The sequence below is a fragment of the Eretmochelys imbricata genome, chromosome 18 (assembly GCF_965152235.1).
Source record: "Eretmochelys imbricata isolate rEreImb1 chromosome 18, rEreImb1.hap1, whole genome shotgun sequence".
NCBI classification, from domain to species: Eukaryota; Metazoa; Chordata; order Testudines; family Cheloniidae; genus Eretmochelys; species Eretmochelys imbricata.
In genome coordinates, this window is record NC_135589.1 from 13296632 (window position 1) to 13322272 (window position 25641).

The window sequence follows — 25641 nt, forward strand, 5'->3', positions numbered from 1 at the left end:
AAACAAGAGTTTTGCCAACAAAAGTAGCATTATAGTATGTACATCTCTACTGTTTTGTCAGCAAAAGCTGCCTTTTGCTGACAAAACTGTGTAGTATAGATAAGGCTTAAACTTATTCTCTGTCCCTTGTCATCTCTCCTCTTTACACTATTGTCTTTATAATGGTGTAAGTTTTACATGAGCAATTCTGCTTACTCAGGGGCTGAACTTGACTTGTATGTAGGTTTTAGGTGGATACGTGTGTGCAGCAGTCTTATTATCTGCTGAAACTTTAACCAATAACATCCATATTTGTGAACTTTACTTAATATTGTGGCAGTTCCTGAGCTGCTGGCACTATTAATCAATGCAGAAGTCTGGTGTGCTTCACTGTGACATCAGTTACCCTGGATTTGGAGTTCTGAGTAAACAGAATGCTGAGCTTCTTTTAGGGAGTGGATATTTTGCATGATTAAACGGCCATTCTTGTGACTGATTTGGGCTCCAAAGGGAATCTCATCCAGCCCTCTTTAACCAGAAGAAGTAAAGATCTCAAGACTGGTAAAGAGTTATAACAGGAGAAAAGTGGTGTCATCCTCATGGCTCTGGAATTCAGGAAGTAAAATGCCTTAATGTATGATATTATGACTCCTAGCATAAACAGTGACAAAGAGGCTCTAGGTAGGCAAAGCCTAGAGAGCAAACATTGTTTGCTACATTGGATGTCTACCAAGAGGTTAAATGGCTGGAACAAGTAATTCAAAGCTGTTAGGCCTGACCATGTTTAACGACATTGCAATTTAATTTAAAATTGCTTGGTGCATGACACTAATACAGGATTCTTACAGCTAATGCTGAAAGGTTAGCAATCAAAACAAACATACAATTTGGTTTGACACCAATTCTTAGATTCCTTCTGTGTGTTTTTAGTAATATACTTTTATTGTAGGTGTTTCCTCTGGCACAGCTGAGCTGCTTCCCCCTCCAAGTAGCACTGCTAACTGGACAATAGGACTTCCTACTGATAATGGCCATGACAGTGACCAAGTCTTTGAATTTAATGGCACTCAAGCTGTGAAGATTCCAGATGGCATTGTCACAGTCAATCTAAAAGAGCCCTTTATGATTTCGGTGTGGATGAGGCATGGGCCTAGTACCAAGGAGAAGGAGACAGTACTCTGCAATTCAGACAAAACAGGTTTGTAAATACTTCAATTGTAAACAGTCTCTCTTTGGTTTTGGTGATATATTTGTTGCAGGTCACTCAAGGCTCTTCTAGATTAGATTCACTTTGGAAGCAACAAGCCACGCTGAAAAACTCACTTTTATTCTGGAGTAATATCCAGGTAGGGAGTTATATTGGCATAGCTAGAACAGTATAATTATACAGCTGTAGTTCTACTGATCAATTTTCCTGTGTAGACAAGCCCTTAGAGTATTTAGTTTTAGTGTAGATAAAGGGAACTTGATACCAGTTTCTTTATACTGTAGAGATTTTAGCCATTGTGATATACCAATTGATCTGGCAGTACAATCTGTTTAGATTGTGTTATTTGAAAGAACCTCAATCTTGATACCTCATGACTATCATGAGGCTATATGCAGTAGGTTTAGCAATATGGATCCTCACTGTTCTGTTCTGTTCTCTTTTTTTTAAAGAGGATTGAATGTGGAATATTTGCTTCTAGGGGAAAATAGCTCTCTCCCTCTCCTTCCACCCCCTCCGTGGTGAAGCTGCTCTTATCCTTTGAATAGTTTCTGTGAATGCTTCAAACACCGTTTCGAAGACAGTATTTGTGATGGGTTCGGTCACAGAGACCCCCTTGGGACTGTCGCCTGTCATGCTGAATTTACCTCTGAGCCCATTTTCCCTGCCAGCTTGGGATTCCAGAACCCTGCCTTGTTGAGCCAGACATGCTAGCTTGCTGCAACACAGACCAAGGTCTGGTCCACGCCCCCAAACCTGCAGACTTTAACCAAAAACTGCTCAGCAGGTCACCTATCTCCAGCACCCAGATCCCAATGGGATCCAAACTCCAAATAAATCCGTTTACTCTGTATAAATCTTATACAGGTTAAACTCCTAAATTGTCCCTCCTCTATAACACTGATAGAGAGAGATTCACAGCTGTTTGCCTCCCCTGGGTATTAATCACTTACTCTGGGTATATCAATAAAAGTGATTTTATTAAGTATAAAAAGTAGGATTTAAGTGGTTTCAGGTAATAACGGACAGAACAAAGTAAGTTACCAAGCAAAATCAAACAAAACACACAAGTCTAAGCTTAATACATTAAGAAACTGATTACAAATAAATCTCACTCTCAGATGTTCCAATAGGTTTCTTTCGCAGACTAGACTCCTTCCTAGTCTGGGCCCAATCCTTTCCCCTGGTACAGTCCTTGTTAGTTTCCACAGGCGTTTTGGGTGAAAAGCAGGGACTTTCTCATGACTGGGACCCCTTTTGTTCTGTTCCACCCCCTTTCATATGTTTGGCACAAGGCGGGAATCTTTTGTCTCTCTGGGTTCCCACCCCTCCTTCTAAATGGAAAAGCACCAGGTTTAAGATGGATTCCAGTATCCGGTGACACATTCACTTGTCCTGTGAGACCCCCTCCATTCTTCCAGGGCTGGTCTGCACATATACAGGAAGGCTTGCAAGTAAAGAAACCATTTACAACCAATTGTCCTAGTCAGTGAGAGCCATCAAGATTCTAAACCACCATTAATGGCCCACACTTTGCATAATTACAGTAGGACCTCAGAGTTATATTTCATATTCCTAGTTTCAGATACAAAAATGATACATGCACACAAATAAGAGGAATATATTCAGTAGGTTATATGATACTTTACAAGAGACCTTTTGCCTGAAGCATATTCCAGTTACATCATATTTACACTCATAAACATATTTTTACAAAGTATATGGTGTGCAATGTCACTGTATTGGTACAAAAGAATATCTGATAACTCTTCTTTTGTAATTGCTTGCTGATAGAGTACAAGATTCTTGCCTTTGTTAGCTAGAGCAGGGGATTTGTTCAGTGATTTTTAGAAGAAGGCTTTCTGGGTAACAAGCTGTCTGGTCTCTCAAAGGAAGCCAAGCCAAAAATACAAGCAAAGCAAAACAAAACAGGCCCCCTATCATTAACAGAATTGAATTTGATCAAAAGAGAGAGAGAGACATCTCTTTACATCTGATCTAAGAAATATTTTTCAACCTACTGCTGATACTGTCTACCTAGTAGCAAAGATCATTCTTTGAAACTTTTTTGTGTGTGTTTGCTTGAGAGTATCAGATAGGATCAACAAAGAATCCTTGGAATTATTGGAATCCTTGAAGTAATTTGAATGAGAAAAAATAAACTTAGTTCAGAGTTGTGCCCTATTTTAACAGGGGAGGGAGGTGTACAGAGGTGGTATGCAGCATATCTCCAAAACAGGCTGCTTTTTCTGCGCAGTTATGCATATTCCAGTATTGTTTGAGGTTGATAATTTCTGAAATTATGAATCCCTTTCATCTTCTTTTCAGCAGGATATTATACAGTTTCTTTTTTTAAAAAAACTAGGTCTCTTATATTTAATCATAATATGTTTCTATTCATAATACATTTGTGTTGTTGGGATGGGAAACTACAAGGTTTGGGGCTTTTCCTTTCTCTCCCTCCTTGGCTGATTTATGCAAGATATGGGTAACCTGAATTAAAATTACTTCATCCTCACTCTCACTTCCTTGTATCTCCTAACATCTTCCTTTTATATTTAGTTTAGATCCACAGTTCTCAAACTGTGGGTCAGGACCCCAAAGTGGGTTGCAACCCCATTTTAATGGGGTTGCCAGAGCTGATGTTAGACTTGCTGGGGCCTGGGGGCTGAAGCAGGAGTCCCACTGCCTAGGGCTGAAGCTGAAGCCTGAGGGCTTGAGCCCTGGGCAGCAGTAGTCAGGCTTCAGCCCTGGGTACAGTCTCCCCCGACCTGGGCTGAAGCACTCAAGCTTTGGCCCCGCTCCTGGCTTTGTCCACTCCACCCCCTGTGCAGCAGGGGTTTGGCTTCAGCTCTGGCCACCCCACCGCAAGGGCGGTGAGGGTTGGGTTTCAGTCCCCCTTCCTGGGGTCATGTAGTAATTTTTATGTCAGAAGGGGGTCACGGTGCAGTGAAGTTTGAGAAACCCTGGTTTAGATTGTTAATCCTTTAGGGCATGGACCATATGTTTAATATCCTCATGAAGCATCTTTCCTACCTATAGTGCTATATACGTGTTAAATGGTGTTAATTACCAGCAAGATATGCTGTTTAATTGGTAACAGAAGATTTTTCACTACCCACAATTTGAATTTTGTTCGATTTTCTCCTATTGGTAGGCTTACCCCTGTGAGTAGTCCTTGGTTAGGAAGGGGAAGGAAGAACATGTGTCTTATTAGCTATGATGTTATCAGTATTACTTTGTATTGTTTAGGAATGGATGACCTAAAACTGCTTCCTGGGCACTTCTTTTCCCTTGAAGCTATAGCATGCTTGATTTCTTTTAAATCTGTCTCGTGCTCTCATTTGTGAAGCTTAATACTATTCTGTAGGACGGTATTAATAGCACATTCACATATCAGTCATGTAGTTTAGGGTTATGTGAATTCTCAACTATCATTTCCAGTTCTAGAGTTTTAGGGCACAGGGCAATGGGAAAGAGTAACATTAATGTAACCTTTTGTGCAGATATGAACCGGCACCACTACTCTCTTTATGTACACAATTGCCGACTTGTTTTCCTCTTCCGCCAAGATCCTTCAGAGGGAAAAACTTACAAACCTGCGGAATTCCACTGGAAACTGAACCAGGTGAGTATGAAAAGGGTACTTGTTAAGAAATTACAATTTAAGTATCCATAGGAGCCTAAAACAGCATGATAGTTTTACTTGTAAATTAAGTCTTTGTGGCAATCCAAACTCCTTATTCCACAGTTTACTAAAATAAACTGAACTGTGTTTTATAGTTCTAAAGTTTCAAGGCCATATTCTGCTATCCTTATTCATGTAGAGTTACATCTTGCTTCTGTAGTGTCCCTCAGGAAGTCAATGGGGATTAGTTATGGAATACAGTTCAACTCCGTATGAGTAAGGGTGGTAGAAACTAACTTTAGGTGAGTAAATTAAGTGTTTAAAAGATAGGAACCAGATTTGATGGAACTTGTCTCCATTGAACACAATAAAAAATGAATGACCATTGTACTTGCAAGTATTCCCATGTGTTTATAACAATTAAGTACTTGTGAGCATATGACTTTTTTGTAGCCAAAGAATGTAATAAGATAATAGATAAACTGTTTTTTAATTTTGCACACTGGAAGAAAAATTTTCCTGACACCATGTGCATTGCTGGCGTTAGATAAGCAAACTGACTTATTGGTAAAGCAATTTTTGTAATATTGGTAGCAGTCATGATCAGGAAGACTAACATTAGAGAGTTTAATTTTTTTTTTATTGGACCAATAAATGTGAGCAAAATAAGTAAATTTGTGTGGTTAATAGCTCTCATATAGAGGTTCCTTTAACTGCTTCCAGCTAATGTTGAGGATCTGTTTGTTTGCTGCCAGTTATATAAGCAGTAAGACACATCTGAATTTCTGATGCTGGAATGTAACCACACAATTAGTAACTTTCTAGCATTCTTCACATACTGGCATATGCTACTGTGATTATAAAATGGCCTTGTGCATAGGTATAGTGAGTTGACAACATTCCCATAATTGCAACCAGCTTCCATTATTAAAGATCTCTGATTTTGGCTTGGGACTTTTTTTTTTAAGAAATTGCCATATTTATATATTACACAGAATACTTCAGCAGAACAGGAAAAAAATTTTTCAAATAGTGTTTTAATATGGCAGTGTACTAAATGTACTCCAGTGAGTACTTTTCTTTTCTGATTTCGGCTGTGCTGTGTTATAGGTTTTGTAAAAATTAAATTCATTGCACAGAAATATTTGCCCATATGGTGACTTTGCAACTTTCCTTTGTTGGCAATAGAAGAAACTATTAATGGATTTAACACAGACAAGCTTCTTTGGAAACAGCTTTGCTGTCCACAACTTTATTTATATACTTAAAAAAAAAATTGTTTCTTGGACAAAAAATTTTACTTAAGAAATAAAAGGTGGTGGAACTCTGTTTTTAAACATTACCGGTCTTTCTCTTCCCAGGTGTGTGACAAGGAATGGCATCATTATGTCCTCAATGTTGAATTTCCAACAGTGACGCTTTATGTAGATGGAGTTTCATATGATCCTTTCCCAGTGACTGAGGATTACCCACTACATCCTTCCAAGATAGAAACTCAGCTGGTAGTTGGAGCATGTTGGCAAGGTAATGATTAATTTCTCATTTCCATGAATGGTTAGTTCTCTTCAGGGCAATGTAAAAAGCAATCTTTCATCTCCTACAGATTTTTTCCTCTGGCCCACTATCCCATATTTCTTCTTTAATTTAGTCACCTTTTCTGGAGTGCCGTTGTACTCATCACACATAGGTAGATATGAAATACCAAATTACATCTAGAAATGCCAGGCAGGGTTTCACTTAAGAAGTAATTTCTGTAATAACTATGGGAGTATAGTCAGTTTCATTTTTGGTAATACTAACAAAGGTACATTTTATTCTTAAGATTACTAGGCAGAACCTTTGTTTCAAATTAGGTTAGAAAACAGACTTTAGAAAAACCAAGCTCTCATTTTTGGCCATGTTTCTATTTGAGGATTTAATTAAGTAACAGTAATGTTTTCCCTTGAGGATTTTACCACTTGTGGTTATAAAAAGAAAAAAATAGCAGCAGTTTTATATGCCAACTAAGCTTCAATTGTGATTCTCTGCAGGCTGCTTAATGCTGATTCACAGCCTATATTACTGGTGATGCTTGCTCATCAAAAGCCTGAGAAAATGGGGCAGGTGTCCTCTGAACATGGAGCATTGGAAGTAGATTACCAAGGCACTGCAGTGGGCTGCTCAGTTCAGTGCATTTTTTTTAAAAAAAAAAAAAAGGCATTTTGCTTACTGATGAAATTACTTACGAGTTGGAAAACTGCTGATCTAGCTAGAAAATCTTGACCTAATAGAACAATACTTTTTGTACTTGTTTCATATTCTCTGTGTATATATAAAGTCTGCTGCAGTTTCCACAGTATGCATCTGATGAAGTGAGCTATAGCTCACGAAAGCTCATGCTCAAATAAATTGGTTAGTCTCTAAGGTGCCACAAGTACTCCATTTCTTTTTGCGAATACAGACTAACACGGCTGTTACTCTGAATACTTTTTTAGTAGACAAGTATTAGATCATAGATATTTTACTATAGGTCTGCAAGCTTATGTCAAACTGTTGCATCTGCATACAGTACATAGGACATTCATAGAGCATGCAGTAAGGAGAGTCTTATGGTGCCTCTTTTTCTCTGAGATTTGAGGCCTTGGAAAGATAAAATGACAGTCAAGTGGTCAGAATAAGCATTACGTATTGTGAGGGGCCTATTACCTTTTCAATACTTGCTCATTTGCAAAATTTATTAACTTGCATCCAGTCTCCCAATCATTAGAGTGAATTAGTGAGGTTCACTTCATTTATTGCTATATAGATGGATTTCAGATTATCCCTTTTTGTTTTGCTATAGTGCAGCAGCAAGTGGAGCAGTAACTAGCTTCCAGAGCGCTGCAGTGTGCCAGGGGAAACCAGAAATAATTTGCCAGCTAAATGTCTGGAATCCTCCAAAGCTTCAATATAGGCTCTTATATCCTAACACAAGCCCAATCATTTTTACCTGTTAATATTTGTGTTCCTTTGGTCTCCACATAGAGGTTCCCTGTAGTGATGTGCATTAGCACCACTATATAATCCTTTCATTCCTTCCTGCTTCCATCATGGCTGTTGCCAGTAATGGACTTGATTGAAATGGGGATGCTAAAACTTTGGGATCGAGGACTTGTGGGTCTATCAGGAAATTCTATTGAAAACCTTATTTTAAGAGGATTATAACTCAGTCAGAGAAGAATTTATGCAAGAGTGAAACTAATGCTTAAGGTCTTGACCTGAGAGCAATATTGTTTGCTTTACCAAACTTTATATATAATCTAGATCAGCCCAATTTATTTAAAGAAGATTTTAAAACTTTTCCCTCCTTAAAGTTATGCTTTCTAAATCCTCTTTAACATTTTTAGTCTACTACTCTTTTAAAAAGCTGCAATATCAAAAATTGGCCAATTAATATATGCAGTATTATTAATTTGGTCTGAATTATTAGTCAGTAATGGCTCCTTTTGATCTGTCCATAATACTTTTTTTCCTTAGGAGATCTGTTAACATAGACTTTAATCTCCCCATCATACCTGTGAAGATGGGAATATGAAGTATACTAGCTGCTGGGTTTGGCAATGGTTTATATAAGAAAATCCAACTCTGTGCCCAAGGCTAAAACTGATTAAATTCATACCAGTTGTGAGGAGCTGGTTGGGATATAAGCAGAATATGCTTGGTGAAAGGGTGTGTGTGTGTGTGTGTGTGAGAAATAACTTACAAGTCCCTCACTACTTGGTCCCTTCCCCATTGTCCCTATTCTTTGTCTTGCTTTTCTACAGAATATACAGGAAATGAAAATGACAATGAAACTGTGCCTGAAACATCTGCAGGTTGCTGGAGTATTTTCCACTACTTTTTTTTTATTTCATTTTTAAGCCAAGACATTGCTTCATCTCACCCATAGCATGAAATGCAGGCATTGCATTTTGGCCATTGACACCCCAACATAATCTGCTTCTGGGCTGTTTCTTCATTGTACTGTTATTTCCAATGCTTCACTTCCTGATTTTATTTTTACTGCATATAAGTGCACATCCATGGACAAACTTGAAACCATTGTGATTGCAGTGAAGTGGTGTAATATGAGCCATTAATACAAAGTATCAGCTACACTTTTTTTATCCAGTTTTATTCAAATATCATTGCATAGATCTTATATGTAACCCAAAGGACAATATGTCTTGATAACGCCTAGAATTCCCAGTGGAGTACTCACTTGACCAGAAGCCTGTAAAAATGTCAGTTGGAGCCAACAGAAATACCAGCTTTTCTTCCCATTTGGCTGACGTTGCAATGTTTTATTGTTCTACATAGTTTCAGTGGTTCTCTGGGTTTCATGTCTTGGTTTGAGATTTAATTTACTACATATTTCTAAGAGAATACATTTAGGTACTTAATATTTGTGTAAGGTCTGGAACTGCCTTGAATGCCGTAGAAGTACATACATGAGAAGATTTCTGATAGCTTACTTTTAACTTGGCAAACAAAAGCATAACAAGATCCAAGGGCTGGAAGTTGGAGCTAGGCAAATTCAGTCTGGAAGTGAGGGAAACTTTTAAATGAGGGAAACTATTGGAATCACTTACTGAGGGCTGCAGTGGATTTTTCTATCACTTGGATGTCTTTCTGAAACTGCACTCTAGCTCAATCAATGATGAACTTGAAATAAGAGTTACTAAGTGAAATTCTGTGCTCTGTGTTAGGCAGACTGGATCATTGTAACAATCCCTTCTGGTTTAAAATGTATGCAACACTTCAGGTTCTTGGTTTAGCATAAATTGTACTTTGTTGCACTTTCTCCTGTCCTGATAGGTGTCTCCTGATTTTCTAGCGTTAATGACCAATAGGAGATACCATTTCAGCACTAGGGTTAAAGTCTCATCAGAGAGCTCATAAGCTCTGTCTATGGTCTTCTTTAAGTACACCACCTCGCTGTATAGGCAAAAGTAACATTTGTGATGGAAACACTAGCCTCTGCTTCACAGTTCAGGATGGCCATACATGTCTGTTTTGAGGGCCATATGCATGATGAACTGTTTAATTCTTTCATTGTGCTTGAACATGATCACAAGTTTAATACCCGGAATGGATATAAACTAACTTGCATGTGAATACATAATGGTAAAATAAAGCACATTTGATGATAAAAAGAAAAGGTTTAAGGTCTATAAAGATTTTTTCCCCCTTCTCTTTATAAAGGTGGCGAACTCCACATGGCTCAGTTTTTCCGAGGCAATCTGGCCGGATTAATGATCCGGTCTGGTAAACTGGAGAACAAGAAGGTGATAGACTGCCTCTATACCTGCAAGGAAGGATTAGATTTGCAAATTGCAGACGGCATTGGCAAAGGCATGAAGGTAAATGTGCATATGGATGAAGTGAAACCTGCTGTGATTTACTAAGGGTTTGTCTATACTAGAAATGCTACAGCGGCACAGCTACGGCTCTGCAGCACCACTGCTGGAGTACAGAAGGGTTCTTCTGTTGGTGGAGTAAACCCACCTCTCCGAGAGGTTTGGTCACCAGGTCAATGGAAGAATTCTTCTGTTGACCTAGCACTGTCTTCAGTGGGGCATAGGTTGGCTTAACAACATTGCTCTGGGCTGTGAATTTTTCATACCCCTGAGTGATGTATTTGGTCAACCTAACTTTCTAGTGTAGACTAGCCCTAAGAAAGCACGTACTTGACCTGGTAAAGATTTTCCAAATAGCTATATTATAGATGCAGCTTATAAAAGCAAGAGTGTTTTTTCTCCAGTATATCTTATACCAGTTCCTCAAATGAAATAATCTATACCGACTAAAGCATTTTTGTGCTAGGATAGCTGCCTTTCACTAAGACTGTTAGTGGTATAGAGATGCAGTTTAAAAAAAATCACACCCCTAGTGATATTAATAAACCCAGCAAAAGTTTTCTAGTGTAGGCTTGGCCTCTAATGGCCTTTGAGAATGCAAATGGATGCATAAGCGCACATGTATGGAGCCTAACAAAACAACATAATAGGTCTCATTTATGCGTAGGTATTTTATTTCAGTAGCAAGGCCTGTGAGAACAAGGCTACGTTTTCCTGACTTGTTAGCTATATCTCTTTCGGATGACTAGAGTGACAACATTGTTCCAAATTCCTGGAATTTTTCTTGGATAATGAAATACTGTAAATGTTTGACTTAAACTTTTAGGCTAATTGGGGAAGTTAAACTGAGTTGTAAAGCCAGTGACTAATGATTCTTTCTGCTTTGAATACAAATGCTAATTATCTCAGTACTTAATAGTTTAAGCAGTGCTGAGCTTTTTGGCTTAATTATTCTAGCACATTGGTACTTGGATCTCTTTTTTTGATTTTTCTTCTGCTCTTTGGAATGGTTTCAGATTAATGTGAATCCCAGCCGGTCAACATTGACCTTGGAAGGGGATGATATTGACAGGTTTGACAAAGCCATGCAACATATTTCCTACCTGAATTCCCGCCAGTTCCCAACACCTGGAATCCGGAGGCTCAAAATCACCAGCAATGTCAAGTATGTCCTAGTGCAGAAAAATGCATCTATACATAAGGATATTGGGGACTTGGAGAAATAAACTAGAACAAAATTCTTTAGTGCAATGCCATTGACATGGTCACTAATGCAGACCTTTACTTGTGAAGGCTTTGTTCATGAGCCTTGAGTACTGAGGTGAAAGGGAATCTTCCAGTGATTTAAAGAGGGCTTTGAATCAGCCCTTAGAACAGTTACCAATACCAAATTTGTTCTGTTACATAAAAATCCTGATCTGTTTCTTGGGACTGTTGATTAGATACCAGTGGTATTGTAACATTTTTGGGGGATCTGATCCAGGGATCAATAAATGTTGTTCTAGATGTAAAGTAAGATATTTGATGCTGATTATGGCCAAAGTGTTCAAATTTAAGTGCCCAAATCAGTATCTAGGTACCTAAACAAGTGGTGTGACTTTTTTTTTTTTTTTTTAAAAGAGGTGTTAGGCACCTGCAATTCCCGCTTAAGTCAAATGAAACTTCTGGAATAGTGTTTTGGGACAGAATCTTTTTGCTGTGAACAGCAGCCTTAAGTGCCTTGAGCTATTGCATATTTGTTAGCATTGCTATCAGAACTTCTCCAGACTGGTTTCAGATGACTTTGAAGACGCTGATCAGAGGGGGGTGACCAAAGTCAGGCTGGAAAATGGTAACTTAAAAAAAAAAAAAAAAAAAAAGGAAAAGGCTATTTTGGATGTATTCTGTCATTCTTCAGGACTTTTCATGGTGACAAGAATGCACAATATTTCTGAATATGCTGGTAATCTTGATTGATTTAGCTAGTGGCCGTCTACAAGCATCTGTATGAGATGGTTTATTGAAAGGAACTGCTATGCTGTTTGGACACTTAAACAGAGCTATTGGCATTGTTGCTTTACAGTAGTTCATGGGATGTTTCTCATTGGGTATGCATTTTCCTGGCTTCCTACCCAAGTTTTGGGTTTGAACGTACTCAGTATCCCAAAATAAAACTTGGAATGCTCCGGTGTAAAAAATCTTCACAAACAAAAGTTTCTCCTGGGTTTGCATCAGAGCATATGAAATTGTGAATTATGAACCATTATGTAGTTAGGCATCTAAATCCATCTGTATTTTCATGAAACAAAAAAGCATCATTTGGCCACTTTAATGACCAAAGTTCTCCAGGCCGTGTTAATAGGCATGTCACCCATCATTTCGAGTCTTATTTATATTTCTACTCAATTTATTTCTGGTTAGTTATTTCCTTAGTGTCTGGTTTGATTTTTATTTTTCCTCGTTGGGCAATCTTGGTTGTGATCATTGCAAGTGTGCACTGTGAGGACTTCTCCAGTATTGCAGCCTTACCTAGTGGCATAATCTGTGGATGTTAGTCATAGCCCAGAAAATGGGGCAAAATGTTCTCTATGAGCAAAAATTCATTTTAACATTGTTCCCTTTGAGGGGGTGGTAGTGGTGATCTACATTTCCAACACAATTGATGGATTTATTATAGGACCCTTGGGTCTGAGACAGAGCTTATTTATATGGGATTTAATTAAATGGTTGAAATGTTTTGTAGTATTTTAACTATTTAATTGCCACTGCAGTGCATAACTGCCTCTCCTTTAAGCCTGTCTTGCACACTTAAACAGCCGTTGTATCTTTTGTAGGTGTTTCAATGAAGAAGCATGCATTGCCATTCCCTTTGTGGATGGGTATATAATGGTCTTGCAGCCTGAGGAACCCAAGATCAGCTTGAGTGGCATCAACCATTTTGCCCGTTCTGCCTCAGAGTTTGAGAGTCCAGAGGGAGTTTCTCTCTTCCCTGAGCTTCGCATAATCAGCACCATCACTCGGGAGGTGGAACCAGAGGGAGAGGGAGATGAGGATCCTACAGGTAACAAACTTGATTACTAACCTGGTTGTGGAATCTGTCCCCGTCCTGCAAATTCTCTGCAGTGTGGGGATGGCCCTCCATGTGTGGATATCCCCACTGTAGCACAGAACAGAGGGGGTAGGTGTCAAATTCTTCATGATACTGTCTTTTTGATGTAGCAGGAAGAGAGTGGGAAGGCAGGGCTGGGTGAGAGGGTGGGCATACTGTTTTTCCCCTGGGCCTGCAGAACTTCAGTCAGAAGTGAGAACAGTCTTAGACTGTTTCTTCTCCAAGGGAGAGAATGCTTTTTGGGTGTGGTTTCTTAAATGAGAATTCAGTCTTACACCTAGATCATTCTTCATGGTCAAATCCATCGTACGTAGTCAGAAGGGAAGAATTATAGCTGCTTACGACAGCTGCTTACGACAGCTCCTTCCACTTTGCCTTTGGCCTTTCTGCTTATTTCTTTGGCTTCCATGTCCTCCTTCAGTCCAAGAATCTTTGGTATCAGAGGAAATCATGCACAACTTGGATACATGTGAGGTCACAGTGCTAGGAGAGGAGCTAAATCAGGAGCAGGAAAGCCTCGAGGTTGACATGACACAGTTACAGCAGAAGGGCATTGAGATGAGCAGCTCCAACCTTGGCATGATCATCACAGGTAAGGGGTTGCCACCTTTGGCCTTGTGCTGGGAAGGGTTTGAGGCAAATGAGAACAGGAACTGTGTATTTGTGTGCTTACTAAGTGAAATATATAAGTGAATGAAAACTTTGTCCTGTCCCATCTCCTTCCCCCACCCCAAAACCCCAAGTCTATAGTTCTGACAAGTAGCTGGGTTTTTTTATCCCCCCAGGTGTTGATACTATGGCCAGCTATGAGGAGGTTTTGCACTTGATACGCTACAGAAACTGGCACACTGTCTCCCTGTTTGACCGAAAGTTCAAGTTGGTCTGTTCTGAGCTTAATGGTCGCTATGTCAGCAATGAATTTAAAGTGGAGGTATGTGAGCTAATCTCATCCCTTTGAAAGTGGTCAGAGCCTGCATAGATGAAAGTCAATGCTTCAAGAAATTGATCAGTAACTGGTTGGATCTCTGCTTTCTAAATATTACGTCATCAGAGTAGACTAGGGTGTGTTAGGCTATGTTTTAATGGGTTGTCAATCTGAAAGTTGCCTTCACTGATTCCAACTCCAAGTGATGCACAAACCAGATCATATGGAGTTGGGACTCCGTGTGTATCCTACTATATGGAATGCAGTTAAGGGGAGTAAGTGGGGAAGAGGCTGGATGGGGAGGTGGGACACTAGAAAATGGACTGTTGGGAACAGTACTGCATTGGCCCTAAGGAAATGGACTTGAGAAGTCTTTTCCAACTCTAATTTCTGTGATTCTGTAAATTACTCTATTTTTTCTTGCAATGGGGCTTACTACTGTCTTGCTTGCATGACACAGAGGTTACCAGGAAGACTAATCCTGAGTGACAGGAGGAACTACTTGAAATAAAAATTATTATTGCCCTCCATGTTTACACTGGGAAAGAAGCTTAAAGCTACACAGTATCTATAGAAGAGTATGAATTAATGAGTCCTGCTGTTGATGTGAACATCGAAGTTAACTAACCCTCAGTGTAAATATACACCAAAATTCATCAGTAGGTCCTCTGAGTGATGATGATCTTGATATTTGCTGCAACATGAAGTTATTGTTGTATTGAGAGCCATTGTTGCATATCTGTATATCTGTCCATTGTAAACTTGAATTTCGTAAGCTGCACTTTTAAAAATCAGCCAATGTGAGGACAGTGCAGTTAAATCTGACTAGCCAGCATTTGATAACCATCCCCCGCTTCCCTTTCCCCATCGAGGAGCAGAAATTGCATGAGTAGCTAACATGGCTATGCTTCCTGAGGAAGTACTGTAAACTTTGATCCAGGATCTTTACAATTCAGCAAACTGGAAATGCCGTCCTTGGAAATGCTTCCTTGTCATTTACTATATTTCCCCTCTTCCTTATTGTGCAGCTGGCCATGCACCACATCTGTCTAGTCACTACTCCCCATTACAGAGAAGGATACGCTTAGCAATGCATTGGTGGAGAGGAAAGGGAAGCTCACCAAAACATGAAATGTGCTGAACTTGTAGCTGAGCCTAACTTAATGAACCAGCTCTTCAGAACCTCTGTTAAACGTTTTTTCAAATGGTCTCTGGAGTTCCAAAGAATCTGAGTGTCTCAGTGTTTTGTCTGTGACCTGCTGTTTACCCATTGCTGTTAACTGAAGGTGATCCTACACCAGAATTGGGCAAACTATGGCCTGCGGGCCACATCCAGCCTGCGAGACTGTCCAGCCCAGCCCCTGGCCCAGGAGGCTAGCCCCTGAACCCTCCCCTGCTGTCCTCCCTCCCCCACACCCTCAGCTTGCTGCGCTGCCAGCGCTCTGGCCTGCCGCTTCTGCCGGGCAGCACGGCTGGCTCCAGCCAGGTGGTGGGGCTGCGAGCGCCTGCTGCTCTGAGCAGCATGGTAAGGGGGTGGGGAGCAGGGGGGTTGGATAGGGGGTGGGCCTGTGACAGATCTGTGCTGGTTGGTGTTGTGTTGTATTTTGTTTTGAGGGGGATAGATACTGACACATAGGAACTGGATCCCATCTACTTGAACCAAGTGCATAAACAAGCTGCTTTATTTCCCTACCTTATTTTTTCCTTTTTGTTTTCAGGTGAATGTTATCCATACAGCTAACCCAGTTGACCATGCAAATCATATAGCTATGCAACCACAGTTTGTTCATCCAGTGCATCACACGTTTGTTGACCTCTCTGGTCACAACCTAGCTAACCCCCACCCCTTTTCAGGTAAGGACGGTCAGTCACTTAACTCCAATTGATTTTTTTTTTTTTTTTTTAAACTGGGGGCCCGACTGTGTGGCTTCTTGTTGCAGAGGGTTGGAGTTTCTTGGGGTGCCTTTCCAGAGACAGCCAGCAAATTAAACTAATAATCTACACAGCTATTAACTTTAATGCTCTCTAAAATGCGAAGTCCTGTTCTGCTCTCCACTCAGGAGGGAACAGCCTGCTAGAGATCTAGAAAATGCCAATCTAATGACAGAAACAAAGTCCAGCCCTTCCTGACTTGGTAATTTTGGAATACAGAACACTGCAGTGGGTGCTGTATAAGGACCTACATAAAGGAACTGGGGAACGGATTTCTCTGAACAGTATGACTTTTTATTCATAGAATATCAGGGTTGGAAGGGACCTCAGGAGGTCATCTAGTCCAACCCCCTGCTCAAAGTAGGACTGATCCCCAACTAAATCATCCCAGCCAGGGCTTTGTCAAGCCTGACCTTAAAAACTTCAAAGGAAGGAGATTCCACCACCCCCCTAGGTAATGCATTCCAGTGCTTCACCACCCTCCTAGTGAAAAAGTATTTCCTAATATCCAACCTAAACCTCCCCCACTGCAACTTGAGACCACTACCCCTCGTTCTGTCATCTGCTACCACTGAGAACAGTCTAGCTCCATCCTCTTTGGAACCCCCTTTCAGGTAGTTGAAAGCAGCTATCAAATCCCCCCTCATTCTTCTCTTCCGCAGACTAAACAATCCCAGTTCTCTCAGCCTCTCCTCATAACTCATGTGTTCCAGTCCCCTAATCATTTTTGTTGCCCTCTGCTGGACATTTTCCAGTTTTTCCACATCCTTGTAGTGTGGGGCCCAAAACTGGACACAGTACTCCAGAGGAGGCCTCACCAATGTCGAATAGAGGGGAACGATCACATCCCTTGATCTGCTGGCAGTGCCCCTACTTATACATCCCAAAATGCCATTGGCCTTCTTGGCAACAAGGGCACACTGTTGACTCATATCCACCTTCTTGTCTACTGTAACCCCAGGTCCTTTTCTACAGAACTGCTGCAGAGCCATTCGGTCCCTAGTCTGTAGCGGTGCATGGGATTCTTCCGTCCTAAGTGCAGGACTCTGCACTTGTCCTTGTTGAACCTCATCAGATTTCTTTTGGCCCAATCCTCCAATTTGTCTAGGGCCCTCTGTATCCTATCCCTACCCTCCAGCGTATCTACCTCTCCTCCCAGTTTAGTGTCATCTGCAAACTTGCTGAGGGTGCAGTCCACACCATCCTCCAGATCATTAATGAAGATATTGAACAAAACCAGCCCCAGGACCGACCCTCTGGGCACTCCACTTGATACCGGCTGCCAACTAGACATGGAGCCATTGATCACTACCTGTTGAGCCCAACGATCTAACCAGCTCTCTATCCACCTTATAGTCCATTCATCCAGCCCATACTTCTTTAACTTGTTGGCAAGAATACTGTGGGAGACTGTGTCAAAAGCTTTGCTAAAGTCAAGGAATAACATGTCCCCTGCTTTCCCCTCATCCACAGAGCCAGTTATCTCGTTATTCCATTGAGGAAATCTGCCATTCCTCCACTATGTTTTAACTTGGTGTGAATTGTTTAATGTTCCAGTGGTGCATGTGGGAGGAAAGCAATAGGCTTTGAAGAAAGGAGCCTTCATAGTAAATTTTTAATTGGTGGCTGATCTTCTTTCAGATTGATGCAATTATACTTATTCCTCATAGTCCCTGTTTGTCTGATTTCAGTATCTATATAAAAGCACCAGTTGAGCATAATAGGCCTGGTTCTGTTCTGCCATGCAGCTTGGTCCTAGGCCTGTAAGTACTGGCATGCCTCTGACTCCTGAGCAGATGCTGCTAACCCTAGTGAAACTGCATTTATTTTGTCAACATTCCTTCATCAGACTAGATCGATAGCACCAAACTCTTCACTTCTTACCTGAGCAAGGTATGAATCCAGCCCATTGGACTGTGCCACCAATAAAGAAACTTACTAGTTTAGCAATCTCACCAGAGGACTGGGAGCCAGGACTGTCTGTTTTTGTCCTTGGTTTCCTACTGGTTTATTCTGTGATTGTGGATAAATTTGCCTCAGTTTATTCATCTGTAATATGGGGTTGATATTTGAAAAAATTGTAAGTACTGTGGTATTAGTATGATTATTGTTAAACTCCCTTTTTCTTGTCACAGTTGTTCCAAGTACTGCTACTGTTGTCATTGTCGTGTGTGTCAGTTTCCTGGTTTTCATGATTATTCTGGGTGTGTTCCGAATCCGAGCTGCGCATCAGAGAACAATGCGTGACCAGGATACTGGAAAGGAAAATGAGATGGATTGGGATGACTCTGCCTTGACGATTACTGTGAATCCTATGGAGGTAAGGCTTGTGTCCCAGGATTATGTTACATTGCAATTGATGGAGTGAGTGTATTACTGGTGGGCATACCTAGGCTAGCTTTAAGCTAGGAAGCACATGTAATCGTGTGGACATGGTTGCACAGGCTTCAGCACAGCCTAGTAATCAGAACAAAAAGCCTGCTGGGGACGTTTGTATGTAACTGTTGCTAGTCTGTGCTGAAGCCTGTGCCACTGCGTCCACGCTACGGCTGTTACCTGTGCTAGCTAGATTAAAGCTAGCCTAGGTATGCCCACTAGTAATACAATCACACCTTTTCTTGCAGAGTAGACAGAACCCTTAATCCTTTTTTACAAATAGTGCTTTCCAATCTGTCAAACATGCATGACTGTCAGAGCAGGATAGATCTGGAAAGGGGGTACTGCCGCAACACGTTTAATGCCACAGGGAAAATTTGAATCCATTCCTCAGAAAGAGAACATAAGAACTGCTATACTGGGTCAGACCAAAGGTCCATCTAGCCCAGTATCCTGTCCTCCAACAGTGGCCAATGCCAGGTGCCCCAGAGGGAATGAACAGAACAGGTCATCATCAAGTGATCCATCCCCTGTCACCCATTCCCAGCTTCTGGCAAACAGAGGCTAGGGACACCATCCCTGCCCATTCTGGCTAATAGCCATTGATGGACTTATCCTCCATGAACTTACCTGGTTCTTTTTTGAACCCTGGTATAGTCTTGGCCTTCACAACATCCTCTAGCAGAGAGTGCCACAGGTTGACTGTACGTTGTGTGAGGAGCAGCCATGTTTCTTGTGATCTGTTGGGTGTGGCTTGATGGCAATAAACTGCTCAAAAAATATCTGTGTGTTGTGCCAGACTGTAAATAAATATCACTGGCTCCTTCAGTATATTCCTTACAATAAACCCCCACCACATCAGCTTTTTCCATTGAGTTATTCTTGCTGTCGTCCTGGTTTGATGCAGTTAGTTTTTGGGATCATTTCTACTTCAGTTAACTTCTGATACTTTTTGATATTAAAAAAAAAAAGGGGGGGTGGGGAGAGCAGGGACACTTTAAACCACTAATGCTGCTGCTATGTTCACACCAAAGGATCCTATTTCAATAGTACTCTCTTCAAAGCACTGGATGACCTTTAGGAATGTATTTATACTAAACAGGGACAAGACTGGCTAGTAACTTTCTGAAATCTCAGAACTACTTCAGAGCCACTTTACTTTTGACAATAGCCAGCTGAGTATTGAGCATTCACAACTCCCAATGAAGGTAGCGTATAAAAGGATAGGAGCCTATAGGCAGCTAGAAAAGTCAATGGCTAATTTTGTGTCTGACAGACATATGAGGACCAGCACAGCAGTGAGGAGGAGGAGGAGGAAGAAGAAAGTGAAGATGGAGAGGAAGATGATGATATCACTAGTGCAGAGTCTGAAAGCAGTGAGGAGGAGGAAGGGGAGCGGGAAGAGGACCAACAGAATGTTAACAGACAGCAACAGCTGGAATGGGATGACTCTACACTCAGCTATTGATTCCAGCTGTTCCCTTTGTTTTTGCTCTAGAAGACTTCACTGTAACCCTCTCCATCAAGGATCCATGGTGTAAAAAAGTCATTTTGGCCAGTAGAGCCAACCAACACATCCCAATATGTGTGTTATATTGGCTAGTTCCTAATACTGTCTCTAGAACTGTAGTTAGCACCTCTCCTCCGTCACCTGTCCCGCACTGACTGGATTTTTTACACTATGTGAGGAACCACCTTGCACTTTTTTCTTCGTGTCATCTCAGCTAAGTGACTCTACAGATGTGTAGCCATTGCACATGAGTTTCTGGACACTTCCTCCCCCTCCCCCCCGGTGAAACAACTTTGGCTTGATTCATCTTATTCTTTCTGAAAGATGCAAAGGTCACTTGTTGACAAAGGGTAAAGTTGCTTATTTCAGCTTGGTGAATTTTTTCCCCCAAACTAGTGCATGTGTAAAGTGGCAGAATGAGGTTAATATGTAGAATGACTCTCTTTGAATATTTTGTAAATATATTGAATTATGTCATTTGTGGTAGTGAAAACAGGGACTGGGGTTTAAAACACGCTAAGGTAAAAATCATGAAGCATGAAATAATACAAGTTGCGTAACTATTGCAGCAGGAGCACAGGCACAGTTATCTAGTGTAGATGTATTAATAATGCAGTGTCATTGGCCTCGACTGCTGTGTTCACTCCAGCCCTGCTGTTACTTTCTTCCCCTCCTCCCCACTTTGTTTTATGGAGAGAACAGACAAGCTTGCAACTGTAAAGGTTTTTCAGAATTTCAACTGTACAGCCTACTACAGTTTAAGTTTTGATCCTTCGCTTATTTCAGTGTAAGGATTACTAAATTGAGAGGAAGAAATACTGCCTGGATCTAGAGCAAGTAAGTTTGCTCTTGATATTCTGTTAATTAGAGTGGGGCTGGTTGTAGTCCAAGGCTGATGCTCGCTGGTCGCATTGCTGGCAGGGCAAGTTATTCAGTTGTTTGTAATAATGGTAACTGAAGCATCTGAGACCTGTGTACACATGCACCTTGGCTACCAGTCTAGATAGGGATTTTATTTTTTTGGGTTGTGAACTTTTCTGATTTAGGGCATGGGTGGGCATAGTTGGCATCATTCCTATTCAACACACTCTTGCTTAGTCCCTGTAGCTCCTTGTACAGTAATTTGGACTGTTGGTGTATTTAAACCTTTTGTTTACACTTAGTAAATCTGTTTTCCTGCTGATGAAATTATGGCATATATTATCCAACCAGCAAACCTTGTAAACTGAGTTAAGATTATTGTTCCAAGACATGGCAGGCTGATTTTCTGATCAAAGACCTCTAACTTGGAAGTGCAAACGACTACTTACTTAAAGGAATGGCTGAACGGTACGAAAAGTAAGTTATGACCCCATGGTGGTGAGTGCTAGATTTTTCGTAAGGCAGGTCTTGTTCTCTATTTAATACTTTTGGTCTTGTTCAGAGCCTTGTCTTATGTATATCTGCTTAGTCAATTTAACATTTGGAGGTGGGTTAAAAGGTAACTTGATTTGCTTGCAATGTGAAATTAGAACTCCATTCACTCATTATAGTAGCAGAGTTCCAGATTTTGATATTGCATGTAATCTGTTTGTGTACATGGATTAAAACAGGTTAGTGGCTCAGCTTCCACCCCAGTAGTGGCAAATGTTGAATAGTTTCCAGTTGTTCCTTGAGCAGGTATAAAGGTGGGGGTTGGGGGGAAGGGTAGAGAGCAATGGGTGTGAACAACTGAAGGAAAAGTAGACCCAGCTACTTTCTATATCTTTTCAGAGCAGACCTATTCTTACCTACTACACATCTTGCCTCCCAGTGTGTGAAACAGGACCTACGTGTGGGTTTATCTGGGGTAAAGCTTGACTCTGGAGTGCCTTTTACAATAATGGACCTGAAAGCAGGGGAGAGAACCCACACAATCTACTTACTGTTTTTTAATGTAAAATTTTAGATTTCTAAAATGGGGAAATGGGTTTGACTACTTTTATGTGGTAACATAACTATTAGTTTTAAGTAAACTGGGGAACTTTTAACTTATGTCTGACAGTTGTCCTGTGTTAATGTCAATGTGTAGAAGACTTATTCTTCCATATACTGTAGCTGCTGTATTTTAGACTAAAACTGATCATGATTGAATGCTAGTGCTGAAAGGCTGTAAACTTTCTGATGCAGTTTGTAGCCAGTGTGGATGTAACTTTTCAGATCTGTATATTGGTAATAAGTCAGTCCAAAAAGTCTAAGCTACAATAAATTTCTGGTTCTAAAATCTGCTTGCTATGCTTTCTGAATGGTACAAAGTTGATGAGTCAAGTGATAACTATCCATGTTTGTCTGAAGTGGCTACAGTTTGACTTTAATGCCTAAAGTGAGGGAAAGATTTTTCCAGGACTAGTATACAACTTAAACGTTTTATTTTTAGACTTACCAAAAGTGCACCTAAAATCACAGATTGAAGGTAACTGAAAAAAATCCATCATTATGTAAACATTCTCTTGGTGCAGAACCATACCATGGCTTAAAAAAATAAATTCATTTTTTCAGAGGGCACATACACAATAAGATCATGAATACCTTTCTAAATAAATAAGTATCAAAGTAAAAGGTAATTTCATCACTTTAAAAAGAATGCAACTTGTGTCTTGGATTTATTTACAAAAGGTAATAACCTTCATTTAAAAGAGGCTGAAACCATTGTTTGATACGTTTGCTTTGACTAGATCTTTGCTTACCAGATATAGGCTATGATTTTGCTATACAAGATGGGATTAACAATTTTGTAGTTATTCCACAACTGAAGTGAGGGGGGAAAAACCTAAATTATTTTTATTCATTGCAGATAAGGTGAATTCTGCAAGACTGCCATGACCCCATTGTAGACTGATTAGACAGAAAGCACTTTAGTGCCTGCTTGTTTGGTGTGGTGTACACCTGCTATCTATTGCACTTTTAAAAACAAAACTAGAGCAGGGTCTGACCTAATGTAAACAAAAATGCTTCAGAATATTGTATCACCGCATAAACTGAAGGTGCAACTTTCCTGGTTCTATCCACTGCCATCACCCTGTATATGGACAGTGCATCTTCTACCTTCAGTGGGTGAGGTGGCACCACCCATCTTCTCTCCTTAGTCAACAAGCCAGGCTGAAGGTGGCTCTATGGTGATGTTTCCCAACTACTGTGTATTTTATATATTAGAGCTTGGTAACATTATCTTCCGACTGTCAATAAAGCATCACAAGATGGTATACCCATTTCTAAAAATACAGCCCTGAAAGGGGCGGGGGTGGGTGAGCTGGTGAAATCTTCAACTAGAAAAAGTATTGCCTAGCAGCACCTTCCGCTGTGATTACAGAGAGAGAGAGACTGAAGTTTAGATGCACCAACATGCTATTTTCACTGCTAGTGCTATTCTAGTCTGGCTTTAAAAAGCTGATATGCCACTGGCCAAATTACAGCCTCTCTGAGCACAGCTCCACATCCCTAAAACTGTGCTAGTTCAGTACATTCCTCACCTACTGCTCAACAGCCTCACCTCCACCCTTAAATGAGGGGCTGCATACTTAAGAACTTACATTTGCAAGCTTCACATACACCTACCTTTCAGTGTGTACAGTAATTTTATTGCCTCATGCTGTCCCCCTTCTGCCCTAGGAGATCTAGAATGGGATTGTGCAGCTGTTGGTTAGGTAGACTCTTCACAAACACTTGATCTGTAGAGGTGCAGGTGCTGATCTTCAACATGGCAACATTCAGCAGTCTTTGTCTATTGCTGTTACATTCACCTGGACCACACAAGGGCTATTTTGGTTGCTCTACTGTCTATTATCTTTGGATACATTGTGTGCCAACCAGTTCACCTTGGTTTTCCAGCTCTCTCGCAGGGCTTCATTAAATTTGAGTCTGAAGTGCTTCAATGCCTCCTCATCTGTTTTCCCTAAAGCTAGAGAATCCTGAAGGAAAGAGGCAGAAATTAGTATAGCCCTGCCCACCCAACTGACAGAGAAACAAACAAACCCCCCACCACCTTTGTTTTAGGCAGGCTGCTCTCTCAAAGTCAACTACATCCTATTTTCATGCTGGAGCTGGGAAAACAATCCTTTAAACACTAGCTTACAGCACAACCCCATTTCATCCAGCTGCAGGAAACCAGGTTTTTAGCACTTCAAAGGCACAGTGGGAACAGAAGGTGGTAGCTGGGAGAGCTAACACACTCAATGCTATGCCTGCCTCTTTGCAGCTGATTCTTCAACTGAGCATACCTGGCTGCAACAGGGGGCAAGGAAAAGGAAGACAGGATGGCAGAAGGTAATATTGCCAACTCTTCAAAAAGAACAGGTCTCTCAAGCAACCTATTGGTTTTTAATTGAGAGATAATGAGTTTAGTTTGAACTTTTTGTAGTCCACATTAATTGAGAATCTCATTCATTTAAATGAAATCTCCAGCAGAGTCCCATCTCCTAGAATTGAGTGAGAAACCCTAAATCATATGAGCAGGGAGCAACAGCATGAGGTAGAGAATCAATTACCAGCTGGTGCTGGCTATCTGACAGCTGGCTCCTGCATGCTGGAATATCTACTCATTGCTTTTGAAACTTGAAAGGAGCAATTTAACTCCCACTCCTTAACCGCTTACCTTTAGTCCTACCCTCTCCCACCCCCTGCCTCACCTTGAGATACTGAATGTCTTTAGAGCAGCTGAGTTCTGGCAAGCCAGCAGCTTTCATCAGTGCAAACAAATGCAGGAAGAGAAGACCATGGCACCTCAGGATCATGTAGGCTTTTTCACAGTAATCCCTGAATCTGTACAGGAAGAGAAGGGGCAAAGAGCAAGTGAGACAAGCAGCCAACTAAAGTAAGAGTACAGCCATGATAGCATAAAAACATGGCCAAGCTGAAGCTTCACCTCTATGTTGAACACAAGGTGTTCCAACAGCTGGCCAAATGTTTTTCGACTAGCCCATGCTTCCACTTGTTACCAAAAGAATATGCTTTAGCGAGAGCTGGAAAAGACTTAGTTCATAGTATGTATAGTCCAGTGGCACACTGGCCCCAAATCCAGACCTGAGTCTCTCTCACATACAAACTGCGTGTTTTATGGGGGTATGGACAGAGACTGAGTGAGGCCAATTCTTATGACATGAGTACTTGATGCTAGATCTCCTGCAGGGGAAAGCCAGTTCTCTGCTGTGCCCTGTAACCAAATCTTCTAAAAATGCGTTATCTTAGGAACAGCCACTCATACCAGTGGATAATCCCCAAGGGTTTGTCAGCTCAAGCAAGTGCTAAGGGGTAGTCTGGGTCATTTTGAACTCAAGTACATTCGCCCACCCTAAATTTAAATTGCTGGTGTGGTTGGAAGAGGAAGCGTTGTAGCAAAACAGATGCAAAAACCTGGAGATATTTCTCCACTGCTATGATGATCAATACTTCGCACACCAGACCTTTCAAGGTCCATGGGCCCCATGCATGCCTAACGCAACATGTGGTGTACCTCATCCAGGGCACTAAATGCTCCAGCAACAGTTCTGTGGGTAAAACCAGACCATCACTGCACTCTCAAATGAACTCTCACTGAATAACGATAAAAGACAAAAACACCCTGTTACCTGGAAGTGAACACTTTTCACAAAACTAGCAGGCCTCATCCTCAAAGGAAACCTGCA

The 25641-nt window shown here is 40.9% G+C and overlaps 2 protein-coding genes across 6 annotated transcripts in view; one reads left to right on the plus strand and one right to left on the minus strand.

Annotated features, from left to right (window-relative positions):
• Positions 1 to 22320, plus strand: part of CLSTN1 (calsyntenin 1) — a 61792-nt gene extending 39472 nt beyond the window's left edge. For both annotated transcript variants that reach the window (XM_077837481.1, XM_077837480.1), the window contains 11 exons: positions 929 to 1177; positions 4693 to 4814; positions 6176 to 6338; positions 10017 to 10174; positions 11188 to 11336; positions 12985 to 13211; positions 13681 to 13851; positions 14045 to 14190; positions 15903 to 16038; positions 18252 to 18436; positions 19769 to 22320. In XM_077837481.1, coding sequence (XP_077693607.1) covers positions 929 to 1177; positions 4693 to 4814; positions 6176 to 6338; positions 10017 to 10174; positions 11188 to 11336; positions 12985 to 13211; positions 13681 to 13851; positions 14045 to 14190; positions 15903 to 16038; positions 18252 to 18436; positions 19769 to 19960 — 1898 coding nt within the window. In that variant the 3' untranslated portion in view covers positions 19961 to 22320. The remainder of the gene's footprint in view (positions 1 to 928; positions 1178 to 4692; positions 4815 to 6175; positions 6339 to 10016; positions 10175 to 11187; positions 11337 to 12984; positions 13212 to 13680; positions 13852 to 14044; positions 14191 to 15902; positions 16039 to 18251; positions 18437 to 19768) is intronic.
• A 52-nt stretch (positions 22321 to 22372) lies between these two features.
• PIK3CD (phosphatidylinositol-4,5-bisphosphate 3-kinase catalytic subunit delta) overlaps positions 22373 to 25641 on the minus strand; it is a 50057-nt gene continuing 46788 nt past the window's right edge. For all 4 annotated transcript variants that reach the window (XM_077837476.1, XM_077837478.1, XM_077837477.1 and 1 more), the window contains 2 exons: positions 24646 to 24778; positions 22373 to 23928 (listed from right to left, as the gene is read on the minus strand). In XM_077837476.1, the coding sequence (XP_077693602.1) occupies positions 23791 to 23928; positions 24646 to 24778 (271 nt within the window). In that variant the 3' untranslated portion in view covers positions 22373 to 23790. The remainder of the gene's footprint in view (positions 23929 to 24645; positions 24779 to 25641) is intronic.